General features: G+C 45.0%; 1 protein-coding gene and 1 long non-coding RNA gene across 3 annotated transcripts; both read right to left on the bottom strand.

Moving 5' to 3' along the window:
- Window positions 1-14,159: 14,159 nt before the first annotated feature.
- Window positions 14,160-15,968, bottom strand: LOC136495223 (uncharacterized). 2 transcript variants are annotated; one of them, XR_010768931.1, is made up of 4 exons: window positions 15,422-15,968; window positions 15,210-15,272; window positions 14,487-14,541; window positions 14,160-14,370 (listed from the first exon to the last, which is right to left on the bottom strand). It is a non-coding gene; the product is annotated as an uncharacterized lncRNA (long non-coding RNA). The 2 variants fall into 2 exon arrangements; XR_010768932.1 differs by having other exon boundaries at window positions 14,487-15,121.
- A 556-nt stretch (window positions 15,969-16,524) lies between these two features.
- Window positions 16,525-17,076, bottom strand: LOC136495996 (uncharacterized). The gene has a single exon (XM_066491754.1). It carries the CDS (start codon window positions 17,074-17,076, stop codon window positions 16,525-16,527), a length of 552 nt encoding a protein of 183 aa, XP_066347851.1.
- Window positions 17,077-27,136: the final 10,060 nt, after the last annotated feature.

A 27,136-nucleotide genomic window follows, 5' to 3' on the forward strand; every position in this document is an offset into this window, starting at 1 on the left:
CCGACCACCTAGGGGCAATAACAATGCCTTACAGGACCACGACAAGGTGGTCGCCACCATCTTTGGGGGCCTCATCTCCACCGAGAGAAGATAATGGAAGCTCGCCGCCCGGTGGGTGCTCGCCGTCACTACGGAAGACGTCGCCGCCAACCCCAGCTATAGCCCATGGTCCAAGGTCCCAATCACCTTCAGTAGGGCCAACCAATGGGTGAACATCCCCTACACAGGGCATTTCCCTCTTGTCCTCGACGCAACCGTCCAGAAGGTGCTTTTCGGAAAAGTGCTCGTCGATGGTGGGAGCGCTCTAAATCTCCTCTTTGTCGGAGCCCTAAAGGAGTTGGGCCTCGGGATAACAGATCTCACACCCTTAAACTCCTCCTTCTGGGGTGTGGTACCTGGCAGGGCATCCAAACCACTTGGAGAGATCACCCTACCAGTACAGTTCGGCACGGCAAGCAACTACCGCATCGAGCACATTAACTTCTACATCGCCGACTTCAACACTGTCTACCACGCCATACTTGGTTGGCTAGCTCTGGCCAAGTTCATGGTTGTACCACACTATGATTATCTGGTGCTGAAGATGCCTTTGCCTGCAGGAGTCCTGGCCTTATGGGCCAACCTCTTCATCGCCTACGCCTGCGAGACAGAGAGTCTCGCCCTCGCTAAAGCCACTGACCTCTCCATCCAGATGGCTAGTGTGGTCACCGATGCCAAGACGGTGCCCGCCGATGACCTCAAGATCCCATCGCTGGAGTCTCCTCACGCCTTCACCAAGTCTAAGGAACCAAAGAGGTCGGCCTTGGCCTCGATGATCCATCTAAGACTATGAAGATTGGGGCTCACCTTGACCCCAAATAGGAAAGCGCGCTTGTCTCCTTCCTACGTGCCAATGCCGACGTGTTTGCCTAGAAACCTACAGACATGCCGGGGGTACCACAGGAGAAGATCGAGCACTCCTTGAATGTCTCGCCGACCACCAAACCGATCAAGCAGAAACTCCGTCGATTCATGCTAGACAAGAAGGATGCTATTAAGGTAGAAATAAAACGGCTCCTAGCTGCCGGATTAATAAAAGAAGTGTGTCATCCTGAGTGGTTAGCAAACCCTGTTCTCGTTCAAAAAAAGAATAAAGAATGGTGAATGTGTGTTGATTACACTGATCTTAATAAACACTGCTTTAAAGACCCCTTCTATCTACCTCGGATAGATGAGGTTGTGGACTCCACCGCCGACTGCGAACTGCTCTCCTTCCTCGATTGTTACTCCGACTATCACCAGATCTCCCTCAAGGAAGAAGACCAGATCAAGACATCGTTCATCACGCCCTTCGGTGCGTACTGCTACACCACCATGTCCTTTGGACTCAAGAACGCCGGGGCGACTTATCAAAGGGCTATACAGATGTGCTTCCATCAACAAATCAGACGCAACGTCGAAGCTTACATCAACGATGTGGTCATCAAGTCCAAGACCGCCGATGATCTTATTGCTGACCTTGAAGAAACATTCGCCAACCTTAAAAGGTACCAATGTAAGCTGAACCCTTCAAAGTGTATCTTTGGAGTTCCATCCGGTATACTCCTGAGCTACATCGTCAGCGCACGAGTCATTGAGCCCAACCCTGATAAGGTTTCTACCATCACCAACAAGAAATGGCCAACATGCGTCAAGGATATACAGAAGCTTATAGGCTACATGGCTGCTTTAAGCCGCTTCATATCACGCCTCGGTGAAAAAGGGCTACCATTCTTCAAACTCCTCAAGGCCTCCGAGTGCTTTTTCCTAGTTAGAGGAGGCAGACACAGCTTTCAAGCAGCTCAAGTTATTCCTAACAAAGCCTCCAATCATGATGGTGCCACGGCCAGACAAAACTCTCCTAATCTACATCGCCGCTACTTCTCACGTCGTTAGCATGGCCATTATGGTCGAACGCGAGGAGGTCGAGCATGCTTATAAGGTGCAATGTTTGGTATACTTCATTAGCGAGGTTGTCAATGAACCCAAGACTCATTATCCTCATGTCTAGAAGCTACTATATGTAGTCCTGATTACGTCGCTCAAGCTCCGCCACTACTTCGAGTATTACAAGATGGCCGTGGTCACCGAGTTCCCTCTAGGGGATATTCTCCGCAACAAAGAGGCCAACGGCCGTATCATCAAGTGGGCTATCGAGCTCGGCACTTACTCCATTGAATTCAGAAGCAAGCCTACCATCAAGTCTCAGGCACTTGCTGATTTCATCGCTGAGTGGACTGAGATTCAAGAGCCTATTGCCGCTACTTGTCTCGAGCACTGGGTGATGTACTTTGATAGTGCTCTTAACACCAACGGTGCTGGTGTGGGCATTCTGTTCATCACGCCGACCAAGGATAAGCTCCGATACGTTCTCCGGATACATTTTTTGGCCTCCAACAATGTCGCCGAATATGAAGCATGTCTCTATGGACTCCGTATAGCCATTGAGCTCGGCGTTAATCGTGTCATGGTATACGGGGACTCTGTGCTAGTCATCAACCAGCTCAATAAAGACTGGTCTTACTCTAGTGAGAAGATGGATGCATATTGCGCTGAAATTAGGAAGCTTGAAGGGAAATTCTACGGTATCGAGTACCACCACGTGGTACGCGATCAAAATCAGCTCGCCGATCACTTATCCAAGTTAGGCTCCTCTCATACCGTGATTTCATTAGGGGTCTTCGTTCAAGATCTTCTAGGGCCATCCATTAAGGAAGATAAGGAAATTCAAGAAGTTCCCCCTGCCGAACAGCTGGTACTTATGGTACCTTCGCTGGCCGCCAATTGGAGGGAATAGTTCATCAAGCACCTCTCTTGCGCCGATGTACCCACTGATAAGACTAAAATCGAATGCCTAATCCGTCGAAGCAAGCATTACATGCTGGTGGATGGTAACTCGATGAGGAAAAGTGCCAAGGAAGGGATACTGCAAAAATGCATCACCTAAGGAGACGGAGTGAAGCTACTTCTCAAAATTCACTCTGGCTCCTGCGGCAACCACGCGGTCTCAAGAACACTCGTCGGCAAAGCTTTCCGAGCTAGTTTTTACTAGCCCACGGCCATCTCCAATGCGGAAGACCTCGTCCAACGATATGAAGGATGCCAATTTTTCACCAAGCAAATACACATGCCAGCATAAGAGCTGCAGACTATCCTAGCTTCTTGGCCCTTCATATGCTGGGGACAGGATATGATTGGACCTTTCAAGCTAACATCAGGTGGTTTTCGGTACGTATACATCGCCATCGACAAGTTCTCCAAGTGGATCGAGTATAAATGATTCGTCTCGGCTACTGCAAAGAAAGCAGTCGAGCTCTTCGAAGATATCAACCACAGTTTTGGTCTCCCGAACAGCATCATCACCGATCTTAGAACTATGTTTACTAGCCATCTCTTTTAGGACTTCTACGAAGACCGGTGCATCTCCGTCAAATACGCCTCCGTTGCCCATCCTAGAGCCAACGGCCAGGTCGAACGGGTGAACGGCATGATCCTTGATGCCCTCAAAAAGAGGCTATATCAGAAAGAAGAAAAGCATCCAGGCGGATGGCTCATGGAGCTACCAGCTGTAGTCTAGGGACTGCGCACTCAAGCTAGTTACAGCACCGGTGTGTCTCCATATTTCTTGGTCTATGGCTCAGAAGCCATACTATTAGCGGATATTGCCTTCCGAGCATCTAGGGTGGAAAATTATGATGAAGAGCAAGCCGCAGCTGTTTAGACAGAGGACATCGATAGGGCTAAGGAAGAACGCCTAATCACTTGCGTCCATATAGCCAAGTATCTAGAAGGCTTACGGAGGTACTACAACCGCAACATCAAAGGTTGCTCATTTGTTGTCGGTGACCTCATTATCCGTAGAAAATAAAAAACTAAAGGGATGCACAAGCTCTCCTCCCCATGGGAAGGGCCATACGTCATCAAAGAGGTTACCCGACCAGGGTCTTATCGCCTATGTGACTTAGACGGAATCGATGTCCCCAACTCATGGCACATCGAGCACCTCGTATGTTTCTATCCTTGAAACGCCCCAGATATGTACTCTCCACTTTATGATGAATAAAGTTTTGGTCTCCATAATTTGTCTTCACCTTTTCTCCATTACGGTTAATCTCCACTTACGGTCGCCGAGCTCTACGCTACTCCATAACGAACTCCAATGTGAAATCACCATAACTGCGCCGACCACGTTTCTCCAAATCTCCAACGTATTTCGCCAAACAAGTTTTCTCCAAATCACTGAACACGTTTTCTCCAAATCACCAACGTATTTCACCAAACATGTTTTCTCCAAATCACCGAACATGTTTTCTCCAAATCGCCAACGTATTTCGCCAAATATGTTTCACCAAATCACCGAACACGTTTTCTCCAAATCACCAACGTATTTCGCCAAACATGTTTCTCCAAATCGCTGAACATTTTTCTCCAAATCTCCAAGATATTTCACCGATTAGCGAGCATCATACGTTATGTTCTGTTCTCTATGGAAAAGACCCAGTCTCTGATCTCTCCCTACATGTGCTATGGGCTCCGCGCTCTGCGTTATGGGTGGTCGGCTGCGGTTCCTTGGTCATGCCTGTTCCTCCTACACGTGCACGGGCTCCGCGCTCGACGTTATGGACTATGGGCTAGCCAAGGCTAAGAGCTCAGTAGAGAACTAACTGCTTAGACGCCACTTATACTACATTTATCTTCAGGTTATTTCGCCAACCACCGAGCAGCACACATTTTGCTATGCGCTCTATGGACAAGACCCAGTCTCCAATCTCTCCCTACACGTGCTATGGGCTCGGCGCTCTGTGTTATGGGTGGTCGACTGCGGTTCCTTGGTGACGTCAGTTCTTCCTACACGTGCATGGGCTCCACGCTCAACGTTATGGACTATGGGCTAGCTAAGGCCAAAGAGTTCGGTAACGAACTAACTGCTCGGATGCTACTTATACTATGTATAATTGCATTAGGGTTATTGTTACATTGATTTTTTTGCCGCAAATACGAGCAAGCTGCATAAACATGCACTTTATAACATTTATACAAATACATAAATGTTTTTTTGCGCTCTAACTACCCTCTCTAGATGTTATAGATAATACTCTCCGAGCAGATCACCAAGCTCCGCCATCGCCGTCCGTCTCGCCGAATAGGTCTATGTCATCGGCTAGCTTTTTCACCGCGTCCTCCACCTCATCCTCCAGCTGCTGGGTTTGCACCTCGCCCATACCTTCAGTGAATCCAGCCCCTATTGCCTGAAGGTCAACAGATTGATAGTGGGACTGAACCACCACAAGGGCATGTGTAATGGCGGTAACAACTGTGTCGTGGTTGAAGCTCTTGAAGCTCTCCCACGCCACCTTGCACCTCTAGATGATAGTGTCTGAACACGGTGGCCTACCGATAGGCTGAGGAGCAGCCTCTAGGTCGATGCAGTCGAGCACCAGTTTAACTCCAGTGACTATGGAGTCGAACTTCTCCCTTTGGGCCCTGGCCTCCTACTGCAACACATCAAACTGTGCCTTGACCCTCCAACGGTAGTCTGCAAGCATTACAAGGTTCTATCAAGCAAGGAAACTACTTCAACAGTAACTCTAACCAGGAAAGTACTCACCATTCAGCTCCTCGACCAATTTGTCAGCTCGCCCTATCTCCTTCGTCTTCTCCTCCAGGAGTTGTTCGATGGCTTGGCGCAACTGGCCGAGCTCTGCATCTTGCTCCGTGAGCACAACAGTCATCACCAAAGATATAACTATTTAGCAATACAAAGCACATTCGCCAATCTATAGTACCTACTTTCTGCTCGGATACGCTTCTGAGCTGCTTGGACTTCTACTCTAGTTGCGTGGAAGCACTTGCCAGCTGCTCGGACTTGCCACATAGATGTTCAGACATAGCCGCCAACTGCTCGGATAGGATGCCCTTTTGGTACTCTAGGTCCCGCGCGTTGGACTCAGCAAGGTCTCACTCGTGCTGGGCCCTCTGGATGTTTTTCTCCATAAGGTTCATCGCCTAATTAAGTTTTTGATTCTCCTTGGTGAGAGGCTCCATCCTTTTGATCAGCTAGTGGCGCTACTTGGCAGTCTGAGTTATGCCCTGCAAGCGCACAATGGTTATGATGAACTACGATCTCCAATGTCAACGATGAGGATCCCAGTTGTAGTACTAACCTCTTTTTGCTTCATCACTCCCGCAAGGGTGGACTTTAGTCTCCTCATCTCCCTGGTGGTGTCCTCCTCCTCGACAACCACCACCTCGTCACCGTGTTTGTGGAGGATTTGGACGACCTAGGGTCGAGACTCCTCACGTTCAATTTCTTCCACCTCATCCTCCTCTGCCACAGCTGGAGGCACCACTAGGGGGTTTCGTGGCTAGACATGCTCTATGATGCCTTATGGGGCGCCATCTGCTCCTTGAACATGACTGGCCTCGCCGCCCTAGACTCAGGTGCAGCATCGACATCTCCCACAATCGCTGCTGAAGACCCGGTGGCTTCCGACGTTGCCTCGGGCACCATCGCTGACTCGTCCACCATCGACACCAACTGTTCGCCACCACCATGTTCACCAGTAGCGATAGTTGACTCCTCCACACATCATCGAGCACATGGGGACTCTGTAATAGGGTCTACCGCCACCTCCATCGCTTCGAGACCAGCCTTCGGTTGCTCGACAGTCTGGATAGGCGGGGCTAGATCCTCCGCACGCCTTGCACTACATTAGTTCAGCTCATCAATCACCAAAAAATCTAAGGAACAACAGCAAAGTAACTCCAAGACAAGGATACTTACGGTTTGGTCTGTCGGTACAATTTCTTGAACCAGCGGTACCTACCAGAGCCCCCAGCCGTGGCCTTGGGGTCAACGCCTCATCTTGGGGTCGAGGTCCTATAGTCTCTATCATTGGCCTTTCCTCCACCTGCCGCTCTAGGGCTCCCCTCGCCTGTTGCTCGGGGACTTCCTCCGCCTGCCGCTCTAGGGCTCCCCTTGCCTGCTGCTCGGGGACTTTTGTAGTCCATTGTTGGGGAACTTCCTCCCCTCCCATCGATTGTTCCTCCACACACGCGCTGTGTGGAGGCGCCTTCATGCTCGGTGGAGGAGCCATCGGAACATCGTCGTCATCCAACCACTTGAACATCGCGTCCGAGTGGTCTGGTCACCACCAAGCGAGATGCCACCCGGCTTGAGGAGAGTGGTATCCGTTGTCTTTCTCTTCTTCCAGGCCAGCTCGTCTACCGCTGCCCTCTTTCCTTGGATTTTCTCTGACATCGGGGATGGACTCTCCGATGAGATGCTGACGGTTTCCTCCTCAGGCTACGGCGGTGGCCGGGTGTCTACTCCCTTCGGCCAATCGCTCCTCGACACGCTCGAGAAGTAGACCGCCCTTTTCCTGTGAGTGTATCTTCATATAAGTGAATCAGTCCACTGCTCAGCAATGACAAAAGATAAAAAGCATCAGGAATACACAACCGAGATATTTACCCGAGGAGGCAAATTCTTGCAGTTAAAGGGTTTTGTATACCCTGACATGCTGAAGGAGGCAAATGGAGCGAATAGCTCTACAGCCCACTCTTCCACAACATCTCTTGACATCATCTCCAGCCTCTCCCGGGTACCGTCGGTCTCCCCCTTGAATTCAAAGGCTGGGTGCGTCCTCTCCTTACAGGGCTAAACGCGGCACACTATAAAGCCCGCCACCACCAATCCGTCGTTGGTCTTCACACCATTTATTAAGCTAAGGAGCTCCCTCACTTGCTCCATATCAGCACTGCTTAGCAACTCTAACCAGCTCTTCTGGCTCTCCAGGATGTGGTCGGCGTCGCAGTGGATGGCTGGGTGGCTCTGCTTCATGTAGAACCACCTGGTGTTCCACCCCTTTAGCAATGTGTTCAGCGGCACAGTAATGTACTCGCTCACCATTCCATCGCACAGCTGAAGGTACACTCCGCCAACCACCTTGGAACCACCACCGCCTCTCTTCTTTAGCCAAAACAGGTGACAGAAGAGGTTGAAGTGGGGAAGGATTCTGAGATATGCCTCACAAAAATGGATGAAGATCGAAATGTGCAAAATGGTATTTGGGTGGAGATTGCACAGACTAACCATCCAGAGCTCCAACGGATCCCTCAGGAATGGATGGATAGGAAATCCCAAACCCGCACCAGAAATAATCCTCAAATACCACCACTTCGTTGGTATGAGGCATGGGGAAGGGCTCACCGAGGACCGGCCGCCATCTGACGGTGACGTGGTCAGGCAGAACGCCAGCGTCCACCAATCTGTTGAGCTCCGCCTCTCCCATTCGCGACGGCTCCCACTCTTCGTCACGCCGGGCTTCGGCGCTCACCTTCTTGGGGCTCGTCTTCTTTGGTTTTGTAGCTCCCTTCTTCGGTGCCATCTCTTAGATCTAATTAGGGTTTGGCGGCGTAAGCAAGTATGGATGCGAATCTAGAAATGCGAGGGCTGAGGAGGAAGACAAAATGTCAAAGTAGCAAAGGTGGGAACGTGGGATGCGGTGACGCCGTTATAAAGCACTTTTCCCACGCTTTCGCATTCGAAGGTTTTTGGGAAACCATTCCCACGATTTATGCCTCTTCGAATGCTCCACAACAGCAAGGTGGTCCGTTACTTGGGCTTTCGCGCAACCACGGCCCGTATCGCCGATTTATCTCCGTAATTTGTTATAGCTCGAAGAAATTTCACCGACTTCTTCGCCAATCGTTACGGCTCAGTAATTACTACTGTACAACCATTACTCCGATATTTTCTCCGTGGTTTGTTTTCTCCAAGATTTCCAAAAGTGGCTCAGGGACTACGTCAGTATTACATCTCGGTTCCTCACCACATTAGGACTTTTTCTTCAATTGACTGTTGTTTCTGACCCTAGCACCACGTGATTGCGTCACCTAATGTCGGGCTTGGGGACTAAGTGGACACACTTCACCTTGCGGTAAATGTGTTTTTTTCTCACTTCGGGGCTACGCCCGTGGACTGGCTGTCTGCTCGGCTGGTCTTTTACTATTCTTCTACTTTGGACCCTGGCACCACATGACTACGTCATCTACTGTCAGGCTCGGAGAGTAAGTGGGCACACTTCACCTTGCGGTGAGTGTGTTTGCTTAAATCTGAAAGACTCCGCGCCTCTGGAAGCTGAAGAAGACTACCTCATTTTCTCGTGGTTAGACTCTCAGTGGGCACACTTGGTCCACTGTGAAGAAAATTTTCGATTCTGAACTTGAGCTCCTTATATCTTTATGGGAAGCCATACTTAGATTATACTGCTCGGTTATGGTTCATGCTGCTCGGCAACTGCTCACAACTGCTCGACAACTCATCATGGTGGTCGGACCATGAGTTTGACTGCTCGATTTTGTTCGCACATGCTCGGACAAGCTCAAGATGACGTTGCACAACGGGTATAAGGCGCTCGGGGACTAGCTATGGGGGATACGATTCCAGATACCCACGGCAGACCACATGGGTTGCGCCCCTAGGGGTGGCCTAGCCCACAAGACGAAGCCTTGCGGGGCACGACTCTGCTCGGCGCCTCCTGCAAGACACCGGAAAGATATCCTAAAGATGCTACGAGATGTGTTAGGATGAGTATGATCCCAAGATTGATGTAATCTGTTATTACTTTTCAGTTATCTCTCAGATCTAACCGACTTGTTACCCTGCCCCTCGGGCTATATAAGGCGAGCAAGGACTCCCTCCAAACTCACGTAATATCATATGATAGCTAATACAAATCAACAGACCATAGGAGTAATGTATTACGTCATATTGACGGCCTGAATCTGTCTAACTCATGTGTCTCTATGGCCTTCTTGTTCTTAATCACACGCTTCTCTGTCGATCAATCTACCTTCGTGAGATACTCCTCGGAGGACTGTCGACGATATTCTGTCGACATTTATAGAAGTCGTTCTTTTTTTTTGGTTTTTCAGTTATTTAATTACTTTATAATTTCAAAAATCAATGGTTGTGATTAGTTCTAGCTATCACTTCCTCCGAGGTAACGAGACACTTCCTCCAAGGTAACGAGAGCACTGTAGCAAGGCCCTGAAAAGTATTTGATATTTTGGAAGAAAAGTATTAGGAAATGGAGTTAGCTTCTGAGAAGAAAAGGAAATGCGAAGGAACCTAGTTTGGCCCTGAATACAGAATACTTGGTTGCACGTATGGCCCACGTATTAGGGTGCCTGAAGCCCTGAATTGATGATGGAGCCACCGGTATGAAGGCAGCTCGAGTCGCTTCCGTACAAAACAAAAAGAAATTAGGACCTACATGGGCCGACCTGGCTCACAACGTCTTAAAATAAGTCTCAATCTCACACATGGAGGAGGCAACCAGTCTCAATTTTAATTAGATTATAAAAATAGTATGAACATTTATTTTTAACTAGATTTAATATGAAAACATATTATATATGATTAAATCTAATAATAATTATCTTGTACAAATATTATTAGTATTTTTAGATTATATTTTGGTTAAAGTTAAGATTGTTTGACTCCTTAAAATAAGAGATGATGACTTATTTTGTACGGTAATGATAGGATGCAGGCGTCCGTCCCTCCGGACGTCCCGCATCCGCACTCCGCTTGCTGCTTTAGAGTGCACCTGCGCATCACCTCCGTATCTCAAAAAAAAAGACATAGCCGCTCGTCTTTCTCTAGTGCAGCTACGCAGGGCCGCTTGCAGCAGGCAGCGCACCCGTCCACCGCAACCTTCTCCAGCGCGGCGGCACGGCACCCACGCGCCCATCCTTGGCTGCTCCGCTCCCTCATCCCTAGCTGCTTCGTGGTCCGCGCCACCATCCCACGTTGCGCCCCCATAGCGGAAGGGAAGAGGGGAGGCATGCGCTTATGGCTGGTGAGACCTGCACTTGGGGAGCTCAGGGGAGGCCTGCGCCTGCGCCTGCGCCCCCATCAACCTTGCTCGTCGGCAATAAAGGGGGCCTAGGCCTACGTGCGCCTACGCCTGGGCGTACGTTTGGCCGTTGACGTCCCCCTGACTAGCGCATCTTGTAATTGTATGTTTAGAAGTGTTTCAGATGTTTCAAATGTATGCTGCAAGTGTTTCGTATGAATGTTGCAAAAGTAGATCGAGCTGTTGCATATGTTGCAATGACTATATACGTATGTTGGAAGCATCTGTTTCAAAGGTTTCATCGGTTTTTCTCATACGTATGTTGCAGTTGTGTTTATTTGGATGTTGCATGTGTTTCACACATATGTTGCAAGTGTTTTATCTGGATGTTGCATATGTTTTGCAATGGCTTTTTAAGTGTCTTTTAGGTGTTTTTCCTAGTGTTTTAGATGTATGTTTCAAGTGTTTCATCTGTCTTCGGACGTATGTTGTAAATGTTTCATCTTGATGTTTTAAAGTAGATCGGGCGTTGCACATGTTGCAATGGCGCCGGTGGCTGGCGGACAGCGGCCTGCCACAAGGCTTCGACTCCTACCTTGTGCGGCGTGCCTCACCCTCTCCTCTCCTCTCCTCTCCTCTCCCTCCCCTTCCTTCCCTTTCCTTCATCTCGCCGCGGCACTTCGAGCTCAGTAGGGAAACCCTACCCGACGAGCACGCAGATGCCTGCGGAGGTGCTGGCCCCGGGTGGGCCGATGACGACGTGATGCCTGCATGGTGGCCCCGGAGCAAGCTGAGGTCCGCGCCGTCTCCTCGCTACGCACGGGAAACAATGGACGTCCGGTGCTAGTAACGCCCTATTTTATAACAGAGGGAGAGTAGGTTACTAGCCGAACAAATATTCAGAGAGCTGAACACTCGTACCGCTAATCTCATCAATCAGCTCCGCCTTATCCGTCATCGGAAGCAGACCACCAATCATGGCCGCAACCGGGCAACGTGCGTGCACAACACAATAGTCCCCGGGCGCAAAGTCAAATGGACGCGACAACTTCTTAGTCGTCGCCTCGTCGGCGCAACAACTCGCTCCAATCGCGGCGACGCTCCCGAATCGACGAAACAGACGCCCCGGCCCGGGGGTTCGGTCAGAAACTCAGAATCGGCAGCGTCTGAAACGGATCAGATGGGAAGTAAGCGTTGGGGTTTGCCCGAATTGCGGCGGAGTCCGATGCGTCCGACCTCGGCCGGCCGAAGGCGAGCGACGTGTGACGACGTAGCCGAGCAGGGCACACGCCAACCACGCACGCCTGATGACGCGCGGAAACAGAACACAATTTCTTGCGAACGAGATCACGCACATTCGGTGTATGTTATTGTGCACGATTCATTTTTGGTTGATGTGTATCGCTTCATCAGAAAGGGGGAAAAAGAAAAATTAGTACGGTATATTGCTACGGTGCAACCATTTCCATGTACCTGCGGCCCTGCAGGCCAGGTACAGGGTGGCACGTACAGTTTTACTATTTGTCGTGTACTCGCTCCTTCTCACAAAGGGGTGTTTGGTTTCCTGGACTAAATTTTAGTCCATATCACATCGAACGTTCGGATGCTATTTAGAATAACTAAATATAAGTTAATTATAAAACTAATTACACAGATGGAGACTAATTTACGAGACGAATTTATTAAGCCTAATTAATCCGTCATTAGCACATATTTACTGTAGCACAACATTGTCAAATCATGGACTAATTAGGCTTAAAAAATTCGTCTCGTAAATTAGCCACAATCTGTGCAATTAGTTATTTTTTCGTCTATATTTAATACTTCATGCATGTGTCCAAACATTCGATGGGACAGGGACTAAAATTTTCCTGTAGGAACCAAACACCCCCAAAGAATGTCACTATAGGTTGTACTGGTTAAACTTTTTTACGCTGGACTAGATTTATAAAAAAATATATTATCAATATTTATATCTTTAAATAAATTTATTGTAAAAAATAAATTTTTATTTAATGATACTAATTATGCATCATAAATATTAAAATTTTCTTATACAAAATTGAAACTGTTTATAACTTTTTAGAAAATAAGAATGACATTTTTTATGAAACATAGGATTAGATGTCTACAGTATACTGTAAGTATAGTAGTACGTGCTCAATGAATCATGCAGCTATTCGAGGAAGGCACGGTGTTGCAGGTAAGAGCATGTCAAGATCTTTCTTTCTAAATCATCATTTGAAAAATCATTAAAAAAATCTTTTCTTCATCTTTCTATTGTGCGTACTTTACAAAACTAGCCCCGCTTTCCATCTTTACTTAGCGAGAAATCTCAAATAGAGAATAACAATAATTGGACCTGATTAAGAGGATCTCTAAGAGCCTCTCTATATCCTTCTTATTAATAGAAATGGATATTTTGGTGAAAATTACACTAAATAGAAATGGATATTTTGCTGAAAAATGATACTCCAGCAACTTCTTCAAATGACTCTAAATGATAATTTTAGCGAGTGAGTTTAAGAGAAAGTCTTGAAGATGCTCTAATTCAAAATGTTGTAGGGTATTTTTTAACCAAATTTTTTATTCCTATCAATAACGAAGATATAAAGAGAATCTTAGGATTGCTCTGAGAATATTATAAATCGTCAAATCTCTGGGCCGTTGCACTTGCAGTCAGAGCGTGGTCACCTCCATTACCTAAGGGCCGGGTCGGCCAATTCGGCTCAGTTGACAACCATATGTGCTCGCTCTGTCTTTCAATCATGCCTGTACACACTACAAGAGGAACACCTCTCTAGCAACGCATATATGTATTGCTAAAAGTCCAAATAAGTGTTGCTACGGTGTATACCAACGCATGTTATATGCGTTGCTAAAAGTGGCGTTGCAAGGTTCTATTGCAACACATATATATGCGTTGGTAAGGGATGTATATAAGTGTTGCAAGCTAGCAACAAATATGCCTATGTTTCAGCAACACATATATGTGTTGCTGTGAAAATATGCCATATGCTTTGAGGATTTGCTATTATAATTCTATATATGCTGCAAAATATTAATTTTTTTCCACCAAATAGCTTGGCTAATTAAATATACTCCATACAACAATCAACCACAACTATAAATGATCCGGTACATACAACAAAACCAGATAATCGTCCTGTTCGCTTGGCTTATAAGCCGTACTTTTTCAGTCAACGAACAATATTTTTCTCTCACAATAAATCAGCCAACAGTACTTTCAACCATGACTTATCAGCCAAGCGAACATGGCAAATATTGAATATTTTTATTAGATAGAAGATTCTGTACATAGAAGAGAATAGCACAAAGTGTTATTGTATACAATTGTTGACGGCCTAGGCAAAGTTCACTGAAAATAAAATACACATTATATCTAAAAAAAATTGGTTCCTGGAGAAAAATGTTGTTCTTCGTCCTTCAATCATCCGAACATCCCAAAATATTATGTACATGTCCTCTGTCAAAATATATATTGCTTTTGTAAGAACATATATATTTAGAAATACATGCTATTTTTTTCCAATGAATGTATATCTCACTGAAGGAAAATACAGAGTCAATGCTTATATATACCTGTTCCTAGGCAGCTGTCACAAAACTGATTCATCCGTATCCTTCATCTACAGCCCTGCCATAAAAGCAGTTGAACTGAATTAGCACTTAAGCCACCCAAAAATAAAATTGAATCTCACTGAGGTGCTCTAATTCACTACCACCAAGTAATCTCTCTTTTCTAAATACAATAAAGCTTTCTGCCAGATCTGAGACTCCAGGCTATTCAGATATGAAAAAAAAACACAAGTATTCCTTTGGGTATGTATACTATTATATATCAAGAGCATCAAATAACTTTAGCATCGTACTGTGATGTTATTAAGTAAACTAGCCCTAGAACAAAAGTTTGATGTATAAAGCTGATGACAAAAACGTACAATGCAAAGAGTGTTCCTTTATCTACACTAAATACATCAAAGTATCGCATATCTTTTTTAGTATGCTACAGTGCCTCTACTAGCTAGTTATGTCTAGCATTTAGCATAGAGAGTGCATCAGCCGTCATTGTTACATAAATGTGTATATTAAAATTACAGAGGAACAAAATCCACATGCTTGTGTCATGCCTAATTTCCAAACAAATCAGATAATTTTTTGATACCTAGAGAGATTTTGTATTTGGAATTAAAGCAATATTAAAGTAGACATCAGGTCTGCAAAAATATAATAAGTGAATATTAGAATCAAGCAATGCTAAAAATATAGGCAGCAAACCAAATATAATTGAAGAGGTAGCCTTACCTTGCCAGACCTTAGTTTCTTAATTAGTAATTATTTGTTCTTTGATCTCTTCTTAGCTCGTACCTGTATATCATAGATTCACGCAACAAAATTCAGAAGATTTCCCTTTGCTTGCACAAGTTTGAAAAATAAAAACTCACAGTAATCACAAAGAAGTATCAGAAATTTAAGAAAAAAATAATGTACAAAAAGAATATGGGAGAAGCACCTACCAAACCATCAGCCCTATCTCCACAGAGTACCACTGTCGCAGGCAGTGCTTCTCTAATCTGCTGCTCAAGCATACGACACCAACTATGATTATACGAGGCTGCTGCAATAATTACCAGTTTACCACAATGCATGAACTGGGCAAGGTTTGAAACAACGATTAGTGATTTGAGGAAGTACTCTGTGATGGGAAGATGATCGCACCGAAGGCATATAATCAACCAGATCATTCTGATCCAACCAGAAGGGGGCCACACAATGGATCTAGCATATAGGACAAATGTTTGAGGAGATCAGATCAGGACCTGTCTATTTGCAGATACGGTGGATGCAGAGTGGATTGCCCTACGGATGGCCTCGGCAAGTTGTCGCCGCCGCATCTCCCAATCACGGCCTGCAGTGCAGATTGGGTCCGCTGCTGCTCGTATGTCCCATGAGGCCATGACGTTGGCTGCGCTCGGCCGGCGCAGGCGGTGGCTGTGTGCCCGGGCGGCGACGGCTCCACGACCCGAACGGCGGCACCTGCAAGGGAGGGGTGAACAAAGCTGTGACCTAATAATTTTGGCAATAGGAAATACGAACTGGCATGGCGAGGAGCCGAGGACTGGTGCTCAGCCTGTTCGTTTGCTGTGGCTCGTCGTAAAGGATGGTAAATTTTTAGTCGGAATAGTATTTTTCTCTCACACAAATCAGCCAGCAGTACTTCTTTACGAATCAATAACGATACGAACCAGCCAACCGAACAGGCTTGACCGCATATTGCTCGTGGGGCGGCGTGGGAAGTGTAGGAGGTTGGGAACACCTACAACGCATTTTGCTATCGTTGGAAGACATATGTTGCAATACGGGTGTTTGTGTTGTTGTGACGTTTGCCTCAATAATGGAATCATATTTGCTGCCACATTTGGAAGGGAGAATTATCTATTTGGCACTGAAACAAATCATTCTTTCGTATTTAGCATTCGAAATTTTGAACTTTCTATTCTAGCACCAAGTTGAAATTTCGTTCCGTAAATGGCACTTCCGTCTATTTTCACCGTCCATCTATTAGTTGACTGGTTTGACCTTGTCAGTTTGGTTTCCGTATGTCTAATATACCCCTTTGTTACTCACGCGTGCAATTTGGCCAGGCCCAGCATCCTGCGAGCTTCCCCGTGCGGACAACCTTGACCTCGACCGGCAGCTTAGGCACCTTGCACCCGCGCAGCTCGCAACCCACCTGCGAGAGCGTGAGCCACCTCTCCGCTGGTTGTGCCGCCGCCGACGACGACACGTCGGGCCACGGGAGCTCGGCCCGCGCCAGCACCCGCGACGACGGCCTCACCCGCGCTCCGTCGGCCCCCAGTAGCGCCGCCGCTAGCCCGGACGAGGACGACGGCCGCGGCCTCCACCGTAGCTCGAACGCGATTCCCCCGGCCGCACCGCCACCACCCCAGCGCTGGAAGCGCGCGAGCTCGCCCCAGCACAAGTCCCCGTCTCCGGCGCACGGGACCTCCCGCGTGTCCATGCGCAGCCGCCGCCGCCCGTCCCCGGCCGGCACGTAGTACCTCAGGAAGAGGCTGCCGCCGCCGCGCTCCTCCAGCTGCTCCTGCTCTAGGCCATCCACCCTGACGCCGAGCTCGAGGCTCGGTGGCTGCACCCTCGGTAATCCTGCCATTAACGAATGCACTCGATCGCGCCTTGCGCTTCTTGCAGCAAGTTAACTGCAGGAACGCAGCAGTACTACTAGTCGTCCTAGCTAGCTAGTTGACTCAACTGCGGTGGTTCGTGTTGGCGCGCTGGGAGGTGGTGGCCGTCGTGGTTGACGGCGCCGTCGAGGGGAAAGAGGGACTGGACGAGGTGCGGAACATCGGCGTCGGGCGGGATGACGTCGGCGACGGCGTGGATGATGTCGACGCCCTGGCCGTCGCAGTCTATGGAGACCGAGCAGCCGAGGACGTTGCCGTGGGCGTCGCGGTGCTGGTCCGTGGCGAAGCGGCTGGCGACGGGGTAGTAGGCGTGGAGCACCTGGGCGAGCGCGGTCTGGAGGTGGTCGAGGAGGCGGGCCGTGGAGAAGGGCGGCGTGGCGTAGAGGAGGGCCTTCTGGATGTAGTCGACGGAGAGAAAGGAGACGTCCCAGGTGGTGAGCGTGATGTAAGTAGATTCTTAATGTAGCTTTATAAAAGTATATATTAACTATATTTTATAAATACTTTATATTAAAAAGTAATAATCAAAATTGTTTTTTTAGATTGTGTCGCGATTCAAAATGGCATCCTTTAGAAAACCGGAGGGAGTATTTATTTGCACTCTCACAAAATCTCATATTTTAGTTTACAAGTATATTTGTAATATCTATGATTTTCTTATTTGACAAACTTTTCATTTATTCTTTTCATATTTGGCACCATAGACTTACTACAAACAAGGGCACTTATGTTATTTTGCAAGCCACTTAACATCGTTACCGGTGAAAATAGACGGTAGTGCTATTTACGGAAGAAAAATTCAACTTGATGCCAGATAAGAAAGTTTAAAATTTTTAGTGCCAAATATGAAAGACTGATTTGTTTCAGTGCCAAATAAATAATTCTCTCCATTTGGAACTTCTAAGACATCCTATATATACCACCGGTTACCTTTGAGCTCCCGATCCTAATCAAGTGCATCAAAAAATCCAACATAATCCTAAATTCTATCCATTTTTTAAAATTGTCTATGTGTCATTGATGAAACTCATATTCCTATTTTCATAGCCTCTGAGAAAGCTTCTCCTTTTAAAAATAGAAAGGGCACACTAAGCATTAAGAGGATTTGGAATGTAGAGATGTATTTCTAGTCAGGTTGAAAGATGAGATATGCTCCTTTCATTTAGCTTGAAAATTGTTGTCCTTTTACAGTAAGGTTAAAGGCTGAGATCTGCTCCTGTAGCACCACGTTGTCAAATCATGGACTAATTAGGCTTAAAAGATTCGTCTCGCAAATTAGTTGCAAGCCGTACATCGTCGCCAGGAACGCCACATGGAGCTCTACCCCCTTGTCAGTTTTACAACGAGTTTGGTATGTGCGTCCGGGAAACGCGAGAGGCCGCGCTGGAGGAGGAGGTTGGGTATATTCGTGCGTGTTCGCTGTCACAATGTCTTTGGTGCCTCCCTCCACGGTGTGTCCGGGAAACCGTGGAAGGGTACTCCCTCCACAGACCAGTGTGTTTTCCTTGTGATGTAATGATGTCTTTGGTGTATCCAATGCAAAAACTGCAGAACTATTGGAGTCACAGTACTTGTTAAAAGTGTGCTCATGCATCAGGATGTTATAGCTATACATCATCTTTTATTATTCTTATAAACAGAGATGTGATTGTGTTAAGCGATTAAGCGAATTCCATCTACTGCTTAAGGGCTTGTGCTGGCCGTCGTCTCATAGCTGTAAATTTTGCAAAAACATCCTTCACCAGCTGTGCTGTCGTCTCATGAGGGCAGTCCTAATGAAAAAAAAAACTAGTAGTTTCTATAACATAGGATACCGCGCTAAAAAAGTACTATTTTTCAACCTATGATTTTTATAAGTAATAATTATTTTCTCTTTCTCTCTCCTAACTCTATCTTCTTCCTCCAATAGGAGTGCGGCACGAGCTCCATAGAAACTGGTGGTTTCTTCCCAATGGCGATTTCATGATTTTTTGGTGCATTGGGTCAAGAGAAGACCTGATTTCTTCATGAGGAAACCATTTCTAAGATTTTTGCTCTCTTTCTTCATTAATTACGTTGCCATATCAACGTTTTATCTACGTGGTAAGTCATTTAACGAGGATAGAAACCATCGTCAATACACCATTGGGACTGCCTTGGGACGCCGGCTTCGGCTTGTGCTCCGAGGACTCAGCCATGGACGGGCGGATCTTGTGTGGGCGTTGAAGAGAAAACGAAGTGCACGTGAGCGACGCAGAGTACGTGAGTTCCGAAAGTGTTTTTGCTAGCTTCTTTTTTTGACGTTGGTTTTTGCTAGCTTCTCGTCTTCTTCCAAAGAATGCACAAATTAACTGAAACTTATAAAATTCATATAAAATCAATATTGAATCCAAAAATTACAATTCGAATTTTATTAGGTTCCTTTCGACTAGAACTATAATTTAGAAGTGATGCAGCACATATTACACCTTGAAGGTTTTCTGTATGTTTTATTTTGTGGGACCATTTGTATATTTTTTAAAAAGTTGTTTTGCTATATAAAAATTGCAAAAGTTAAGTAACCTACTCGTATCAGTACGACGCTACCGGAAAATATATTCATGTTTGATTGTGTTGCCGAAATTACTGGTCTAAAAACATTATAATCATGTTTAACTTAATTATGCTTAATCTGTTTTGTATCAACTAGCAACACACTTGTATACAGGGATCATACTCATATTTAATCGTGGATATATGCAAGCATTAAATAACTTGTAGACGGTTAAATAGACAACCCATTGTATGAGCTATCTTTTTTATTGTCTATGTGCGGGTTTCAAAAACTTGCAGACAACAGACTGTCTATGGGTTATACATGCCCTAAGGCACCCTCCTACGTTTCACAGTTAAACAGTTCTTTAGATCTGGTCCAATAAATCTCTCGGTAAAATCATCACTGATATTTGGCCGGGAGCTTTTTACCTATGATGACTTCAACAAGGGACACAATGAGGTTGTCGTTGCGGAAGTTGATTCATTACAGGAAATCAATTTGTGGTTACTATGTACTCCATTCCAAATTGTATTTTTCTAAATATATTCTTTTTATTACTGTGTACCTAGACATAATATATATCTAGGAACGTAACAAAAGATATATATTTAGAACCGTCAGAACGACTTATAATTTGGAACATAGTACAAGGGTAAAGGTGCTCATGGGTACTCCTAGTGAGAATATTAACTCTGAATCCTTGATGTCATCATCAATGGCCACGTAGAGCAAATCAAGCATCCATCTTGATTGGATGAAAGGTTGGAAGGTGCTAAATCTATACTCCCTCTGTTCCCCGATTAACTGTCGTTGTTGGTTTCCGTGTTAAAAGTTTGACTCGATTTATAGAAAATACGTTCAACATTTGTATCTCCAAATAAAATTATTAAAAAAAACTAGATTCAAATATCTATCTAATGATATTAATTATGTACCATAAATATTAATATTTTATATATGTATTTAGTTAAAGTTGTTTCTCGGAAAACGAAAATGACAGATATTTAGGGACTGAGGGTGTAGTTGTGATGTATCAAGTGATTCAACCGATGATATTTTTCACCGATTCGGATGCATTTTAGTCTAATTCTCGAACCTTAATTATGGCAATGTCCAAGATTTGAGGATTGGTTGATGGATTTGGAACGAGGACTGTACTTTAGCTTTGGTATTCGACAAGGCCCTGTCCATCTAGATGATGATGAGCCACTACAGAAGATGATGATGCAAGGACTTTAATAGAATATTGTTTCTTTTTTATTTTATTTGTAACTCGGGGTCATAACCGATATTGTCCTCTTTTGGTCCATTTTGTATTCAACACATATTTATTCATAAATATATTCGGGAAAATTCATATATTCATATATACATCTAGTGGCTATCCGTGTCCGATTACAGATCCAAAGATAAACATGATATGCAATATCCGTTCGTACACGATTGGATTACAACCCCTACCCACAAGCGCCACCAATGCCTCAACGTTCGGTATCTTATTATAGTTATTTGTCCTCTAGAGCTCAAAAAGAATATTTTAATAAACATGGTGTTCTTCGGTAAATTTATCACAAACTATAGTGTTCACTAGTTAATTGGACCTTTTTTTTGTCCGATGGCAATACAATATCATTTTCAGTATCCTATAGTAAATTTTTGCAATGATATATTGACGTTGGTGAACCAATATAGAGCACTGTTGGTTAACATTACCCGTTCTAGCTTTTCTTTCCCATCACAATTTGGTCTGCTGCGTCACCGCGCCCTGTTCCTTGAGACAAAGTAGCTTATTCAATTTGCAAGTCAATGAACTAAGTACATGTGTTTGCATAACACTGCTCACCACCATTACCAACATATTTCTATATTCAAGAAAAGACATTACCATCAAAACCTGTTTTTCCATTTATAGACACTCTGCAATGATCACTGTGTCAACTACTCGGTGCTCTTGTCCTTAGCCCCCGAACACAATGTATAACGCGTCTCTAAACCGTCCTAACAGAGCAAACAAACCTGTCGGCAGGGAGGGGCCAGCCTCTCCTGAAGTGCCATCCTAACAGAACAAACATGTCCTGCAGATCTGAGCTTTGACATCTTAACCAAAAAGATCCCAATACCCAATAATTAACTATTCATCAGAACGAAACTAGCTCATACGGAGTAAACACGAAAGGATCGGATTGAGACGCAGTAGTAGCTCGGCAGGAGAGTGAATGAGTGATCCACGACCCTGTTGATTTTTGCAAAAACAAGCCTGCACGCAGATCTCTGACGACGCTGTGTCCATTTTGGGCGTGAAACAGGTCGTGACCATACACTGCACCAAAAATCACAAAAATGTTCCACACGTTTGAGTCACTGCGGTGTTCAGCGATCAACGGAGAAGAAAACACTTTAGTGCACGCACCAAATTGACAGCTTGCATCATCATTATTCTTTCGGCCGCTTCAAATTTTGTCTGACACTTGCGATTTTCTTTCGGTCTCGATCGCTTCGAAAGAATTGTCAACTTGCTTGGTACGTAGCACATTATAATAGTTATCTCCAGGCCGATCCATCCAACAGGCCAGACGTGGCACATTTAGCAGCAATTATAAAATAGCTTTGTAGTCCCATGTTGACAGAGATTTTAGCTAATTATACCGTGTACGGCGAATATAATACAAAAGCAAGTCGACGAGAAAGTGGCAGGCAATAAAGTTCAATTTGGCCAATCAACATTTAGGGGCGTAGGGCACGGCAGGCGGCGGCATTGATGTATTATTATCAGAAATCAGTGATCTGCTTTATATTTCTGTAGGGAATGCAGATAGTTTTCATCATCAGAAATAATAGGGGACAATGGTATTCTTTTTACCAAGCGTACTTACAGCATCGGTTTAAATTAACATGGCGTTCTGCTTCCCCATGGTCTATGCATGTCATGTCAGAACTAACATTTTCGTATGAGAAATTTTACAATGGTTGAAAAAAACATGGATCATCCATTGCGCGAGATCGGACGATGGAAAAATAGAAGGTACCTAACTGGAGGTACCAAATTAGGTGGGGATAGTACCAAATTATGTGAGGCCAATACCACATTAGGTGGGGCAAAATCTATTTTTCATTTTATATTTTATTTTTGAATAAGGGTAAATCAGTAATTTACTGCCGTTCAGGGTAAATCACCCAACTCGGCTACGCTCTTGTACTTGTTTGAGCATCTCGAGCAGCTCGGTGGCCTTCTCCTTGGATGCGTCCCAGCCCGTCCTCGCAGCAGCTGAAGCAGGCGCGGTGCCATCCCCGACCCCACCATGGTGGCTATTATGTCGCTGCTCACCAAAGAGATTATTCTTGGCATCTGGCGGCAGTTGAAGAAGAAGATGTTAAAAATTTAGGCATTTTCATTATCAATTTAATTCAGAAAAGTAACATCAGCAGGTTTGTGACGGCATATATGTGCATGTGTATATCTCTAATGAACATTGATAACATACAGATGAACACAGTAGCAGTGAGTACAGTAATCACAGAGATTAGAGTGTACCTAGCGGAGGGTCCCATGCCGAGGGCATCGGAGGCTCCATTTGCACTAGTCGACATAGTGCGTTGCTTGAAGTCATGGACCACAGTCAGTGCAAGACGATGTTCGCAGTGCAGTCCCACGAACGGATCACTAGGAAGAAGACGCCTTGACGTTCCGCAGGCAATCACCGAGAAGAAGATGTACGTGGACGAGCAGTCACAGATCGCTCCCCAAAAACCTAATTGCCGCGCACCCCGTGCAAGGTTCTCTGGCAGACGAGGGTTCCGGAGGCACCTGCTCTCCCGCTACTCCGTGCGCGCAGAGGTACGAGACGGGGAAACCAGAAGGCTGTGGAAGTGTGGTTCGCTCGGGAGTGGTTGCGGAAGTATAGGATCTGGACTGATGGAAGACTCGGATATATGGACGGGGAGAAGAGAGGCAGCGGAGAATCCTAGGAGACAGAGACGGAGAGACGGAAGCGAAAGAGACAGTAACTGCCATAATTAGTTCGTCTCCACCATCAAGGGGAGTAACTTCCGTTATTATGTGGATTAAGTGGCAAAAGACTGGCCATGCCCGCCCGCTCGCTCGCCGCCCGCCCGCCCGCCCACCTGCCTCGGCTCGGCCACGGCCCGGCCTGGCCGACGGCGGTGGTGGCGCGCGCGTGTGGCACACCATTGTCCTTTTCTCAGCTTCTCAATTTAGATGAATAATTTCTAACCATATAAATTGAGTCAACGTTCAGTCAAAACCCCGTATGGTATTAAATCAAACAACGCTTAATGTTACGCACCATACAATTTTATTTGATTCATTAAATATTATATGGGCCAAGCCCATATTATATCCAACAATCCCCACTAAACTTTAGGGTTTGTAACAAAGTAGTCTTAGAACCACATTTCTTTTATATACCAATGTTTCGATGGACACTGTTAAGTTGAACGTTCATCTAGAATAATAGTTTCACTCAGTCACAACTGAACAATGGACTAAGCCTTGAATTGACAGTTTTGTGTGAGGTGAATGTCACTAAAGTCCTTAGCTGATACTGGGTAGCAAAAGACATCCCCTCTAGTTGAAGCATATAAGTCATACTTCAGTGCCTTTCATGAGTATTTAGAGATCACCCAAATCTCGTAGACTATGACCAGCAGTCTGACTCATATAGGTGTATTCCTCAAAAAATATTCTGTAGGACAACATCTTTGCTTTGATAAGCCACTTGGAACACATTAAGGCAAAAGCCAGCCTGTCTTACAGAAAGGAAAGATATGCATCAGAAATGAGTCTTACTAAGGATCTTTTCTCACAATTTACTAATAGCTTGTTTCACCATCCTACTTCATGGGATCTCCGATCCGATCATATAGAACAGGTTACCACTATAGTAAATTTCAAGTGGGTCTCAAACCCATCTCTCCTGATATACTTTCTATCACATTACGTGATAGACTCTTAGTGAACTGATCTGCCAGATTATTAGACATGTGGACATAGTCCAACGCTATTACTCCGGAGTTTCTCAATTTTCTGATAGATTTTAGTCGTCTCTTAACATACCTTGTGGACTTTATATTATCCTTGAAACTGTTAACATTTGTAATAACAGTCTGGTTATCACAGTTCATAAAAATAGTCGGTATGGGTTTTTCAACAACCGATAAATCCATAAGGAGATCACGAAGCCACTTCGCCTCAGATCCAGCAGTGTCTAATGCTGTGAGTTCTGCTTTCATTATAGACTTCGTTAAGATAGTCTGCTTGTAAGACTTTTAGGAAATAGCATCACCTCCAAGAGAAAACATATATTCACTTGTGGCATAAAGCTCATCAGCATCAAAAATCCAGTTGGCATCACAATAGCCTTACAGCACTTTCGGATGTCCGATATAACAAATACCATAGCTCATAGTCCCTTTTAAGTAGCGCATTACTCTCTCAAAAGTACGCCAGTGATCATCTCCCGGGTTTGACACAAACCGGCTCAGCTTGCATACAGCAAATGAGATGTCAGGCCTTGTTGCACTAGCAAGATACATGAGCGAACCAATGATCTAGGAATATCTCAACTGATCCCTTGCTATTCTTCGATTTTTCCTCAATAGCACGCTAGGGTCATAAGGTGTAGGAGCAGGTGCACAGTCACTTAACCCAAAGCGACTCAGTACATTTTTCACATAGTGGGTTTGTAACAGAGTTACCATACCATCACCTTCTCTTAGAAGCTTGATATTAAGAATAACATCAGCCGCTCCTAAATCTTTCATCTCAAAATTTTTAGATAGAAATTCCTTTACCTCCTCGATCACTTTGAGGCTAGATTCAAAGATCAGTATGTCATCAACATATAAGCACAAAATGACTCCTTCACCTCCACCATACCGATAGTACACACATTTGTCAGCTTCATTGACAACAAAGTCAGCAGATGTTAAAGTTCTGTCGAACTTCTCATACCATTGCTTAGGAGCTTGTTTTAGGCCGTATAATGATTTTAATAATTTACACACCTTGCCTTCTTGACCATTTGCTATAAACCCATCAGGCTGATCCATATAGATCTCCTCCTCCAACTCTTCATTTAGGAAAACTATCTTAACATCCATTTGATGAACGATAAGACCATAAGAGGCTGCCAGAAAAAAGCAAAACTCCAATTATGGTCAATCGGGCAACCGGTGAATAAGTATCAAAGAAATCCTCACCTTCCTTTTGAGTATAACCCTTGGCCACAAGCCTTGCCTTGTACCTCTCAATAGTATCATCAGGCCTAAGCTTTTTCTTGAACACCTATTTGCAACCTATAGGCTTGCACCCATAGGGACGATCAACTATTTCCCAAGTTCCATTAGACATAACAGAATTCATCTCACTCCGTACTGCTTCCTTCCATAAGTCAGCATTAGGAGAGGAATATGCCTCTTCAATGGTCGTTGGTGTGTCATCCACAAGGTACACAATATAGTCATCACCAAAAGGCTTTGCAGTCCTCTGTCTTTTGCTTTTTCTGGTGACTATAGTGCCATCCTCTTCAGGATTTTGCACATAGGGTTTCTCAATTTGTTCTATTGGAGTAAAATTTTCATGCTTATAGAGAATTATAAATCCATGACCAGTTGTGCTAGGTGCATTTTTCATGAAAAACTCATTCTAAAAAAATATAGCGTCTCTAGATTCCATGATTATATCAACAGCCATCTCAGGAACACTAGAGTTTATTATTAAAAATCTATAACTCACGCTGTGAATTGCATAACCAAGAAAGACACCATCAACAGTCTTTAGTCCAAGCTTTTGCTTTTTGTTTATTGGCATATTCACTTTTACCAAATAACCACAAGTTCGCAGGTAAGAGAGATTTAATCTCTTCTTCTCCCATTTCTCGAATGGTGTGATTCTTTTGTTCTTTGTGGACACTCTATTTAGGACATGACACGCTATCAATATAGCCTCACCCTACCATTCCTTAGATAGCTCCGTAGTCTTTAACATGGTATTAACCAAATCAGTTAGAGTGTGGTTCTTTCTCTCTGCAATCCCATTGGACTATGGTGAGTATGGTGGCGTCTTCTCATGAATAATTCCATGCACCGCGTAAAACTCAGAAAATTCATTTGAGAAATATTCTCCCCCGCGATCGGACCGCAAACGCTTAATTTTCTTCATAAGTTGATTTTCTACCCTAGCTTTATAGATTTTAAAATAATGCAACGCTTCATCTTTTGTTTTTAATAAATACACGTAGCAAATTCTAATGCAATCATCTATAAATGTCATGAAGTATCGTCTACCGTCTTTAGTCAATTCGCTATTTATTTCGCATAAATCAGAATAAACGAGTTCTAATGGTGCCAAGTTTCTCGTCTCAGCAGCCTTGTGAGGTTTGCGTGGTTGCTTCGATTGCACACACACCTAGCACTTAGAATCTTTGACTATGTTAAATTTTGGGATTAAATTCAGATTTACAAGCCACGTGAGACAGCCAAAATTAATGTGACAA

Source organism: Miscanthus floridulus, chromosome 12, assembly GCF_019320115.1.
Source record: "Miscanthus floridulus cultivar M001 chromosome 12, ASM1932011v1, whole genome shotgun sequence".
Lineage (NCBI taxonomy): Eukaryota > Viridiplantae > Streptophyta > Magnoliopsida > Poales > Poaceae > Miscanthus > Miscanthus floridulus.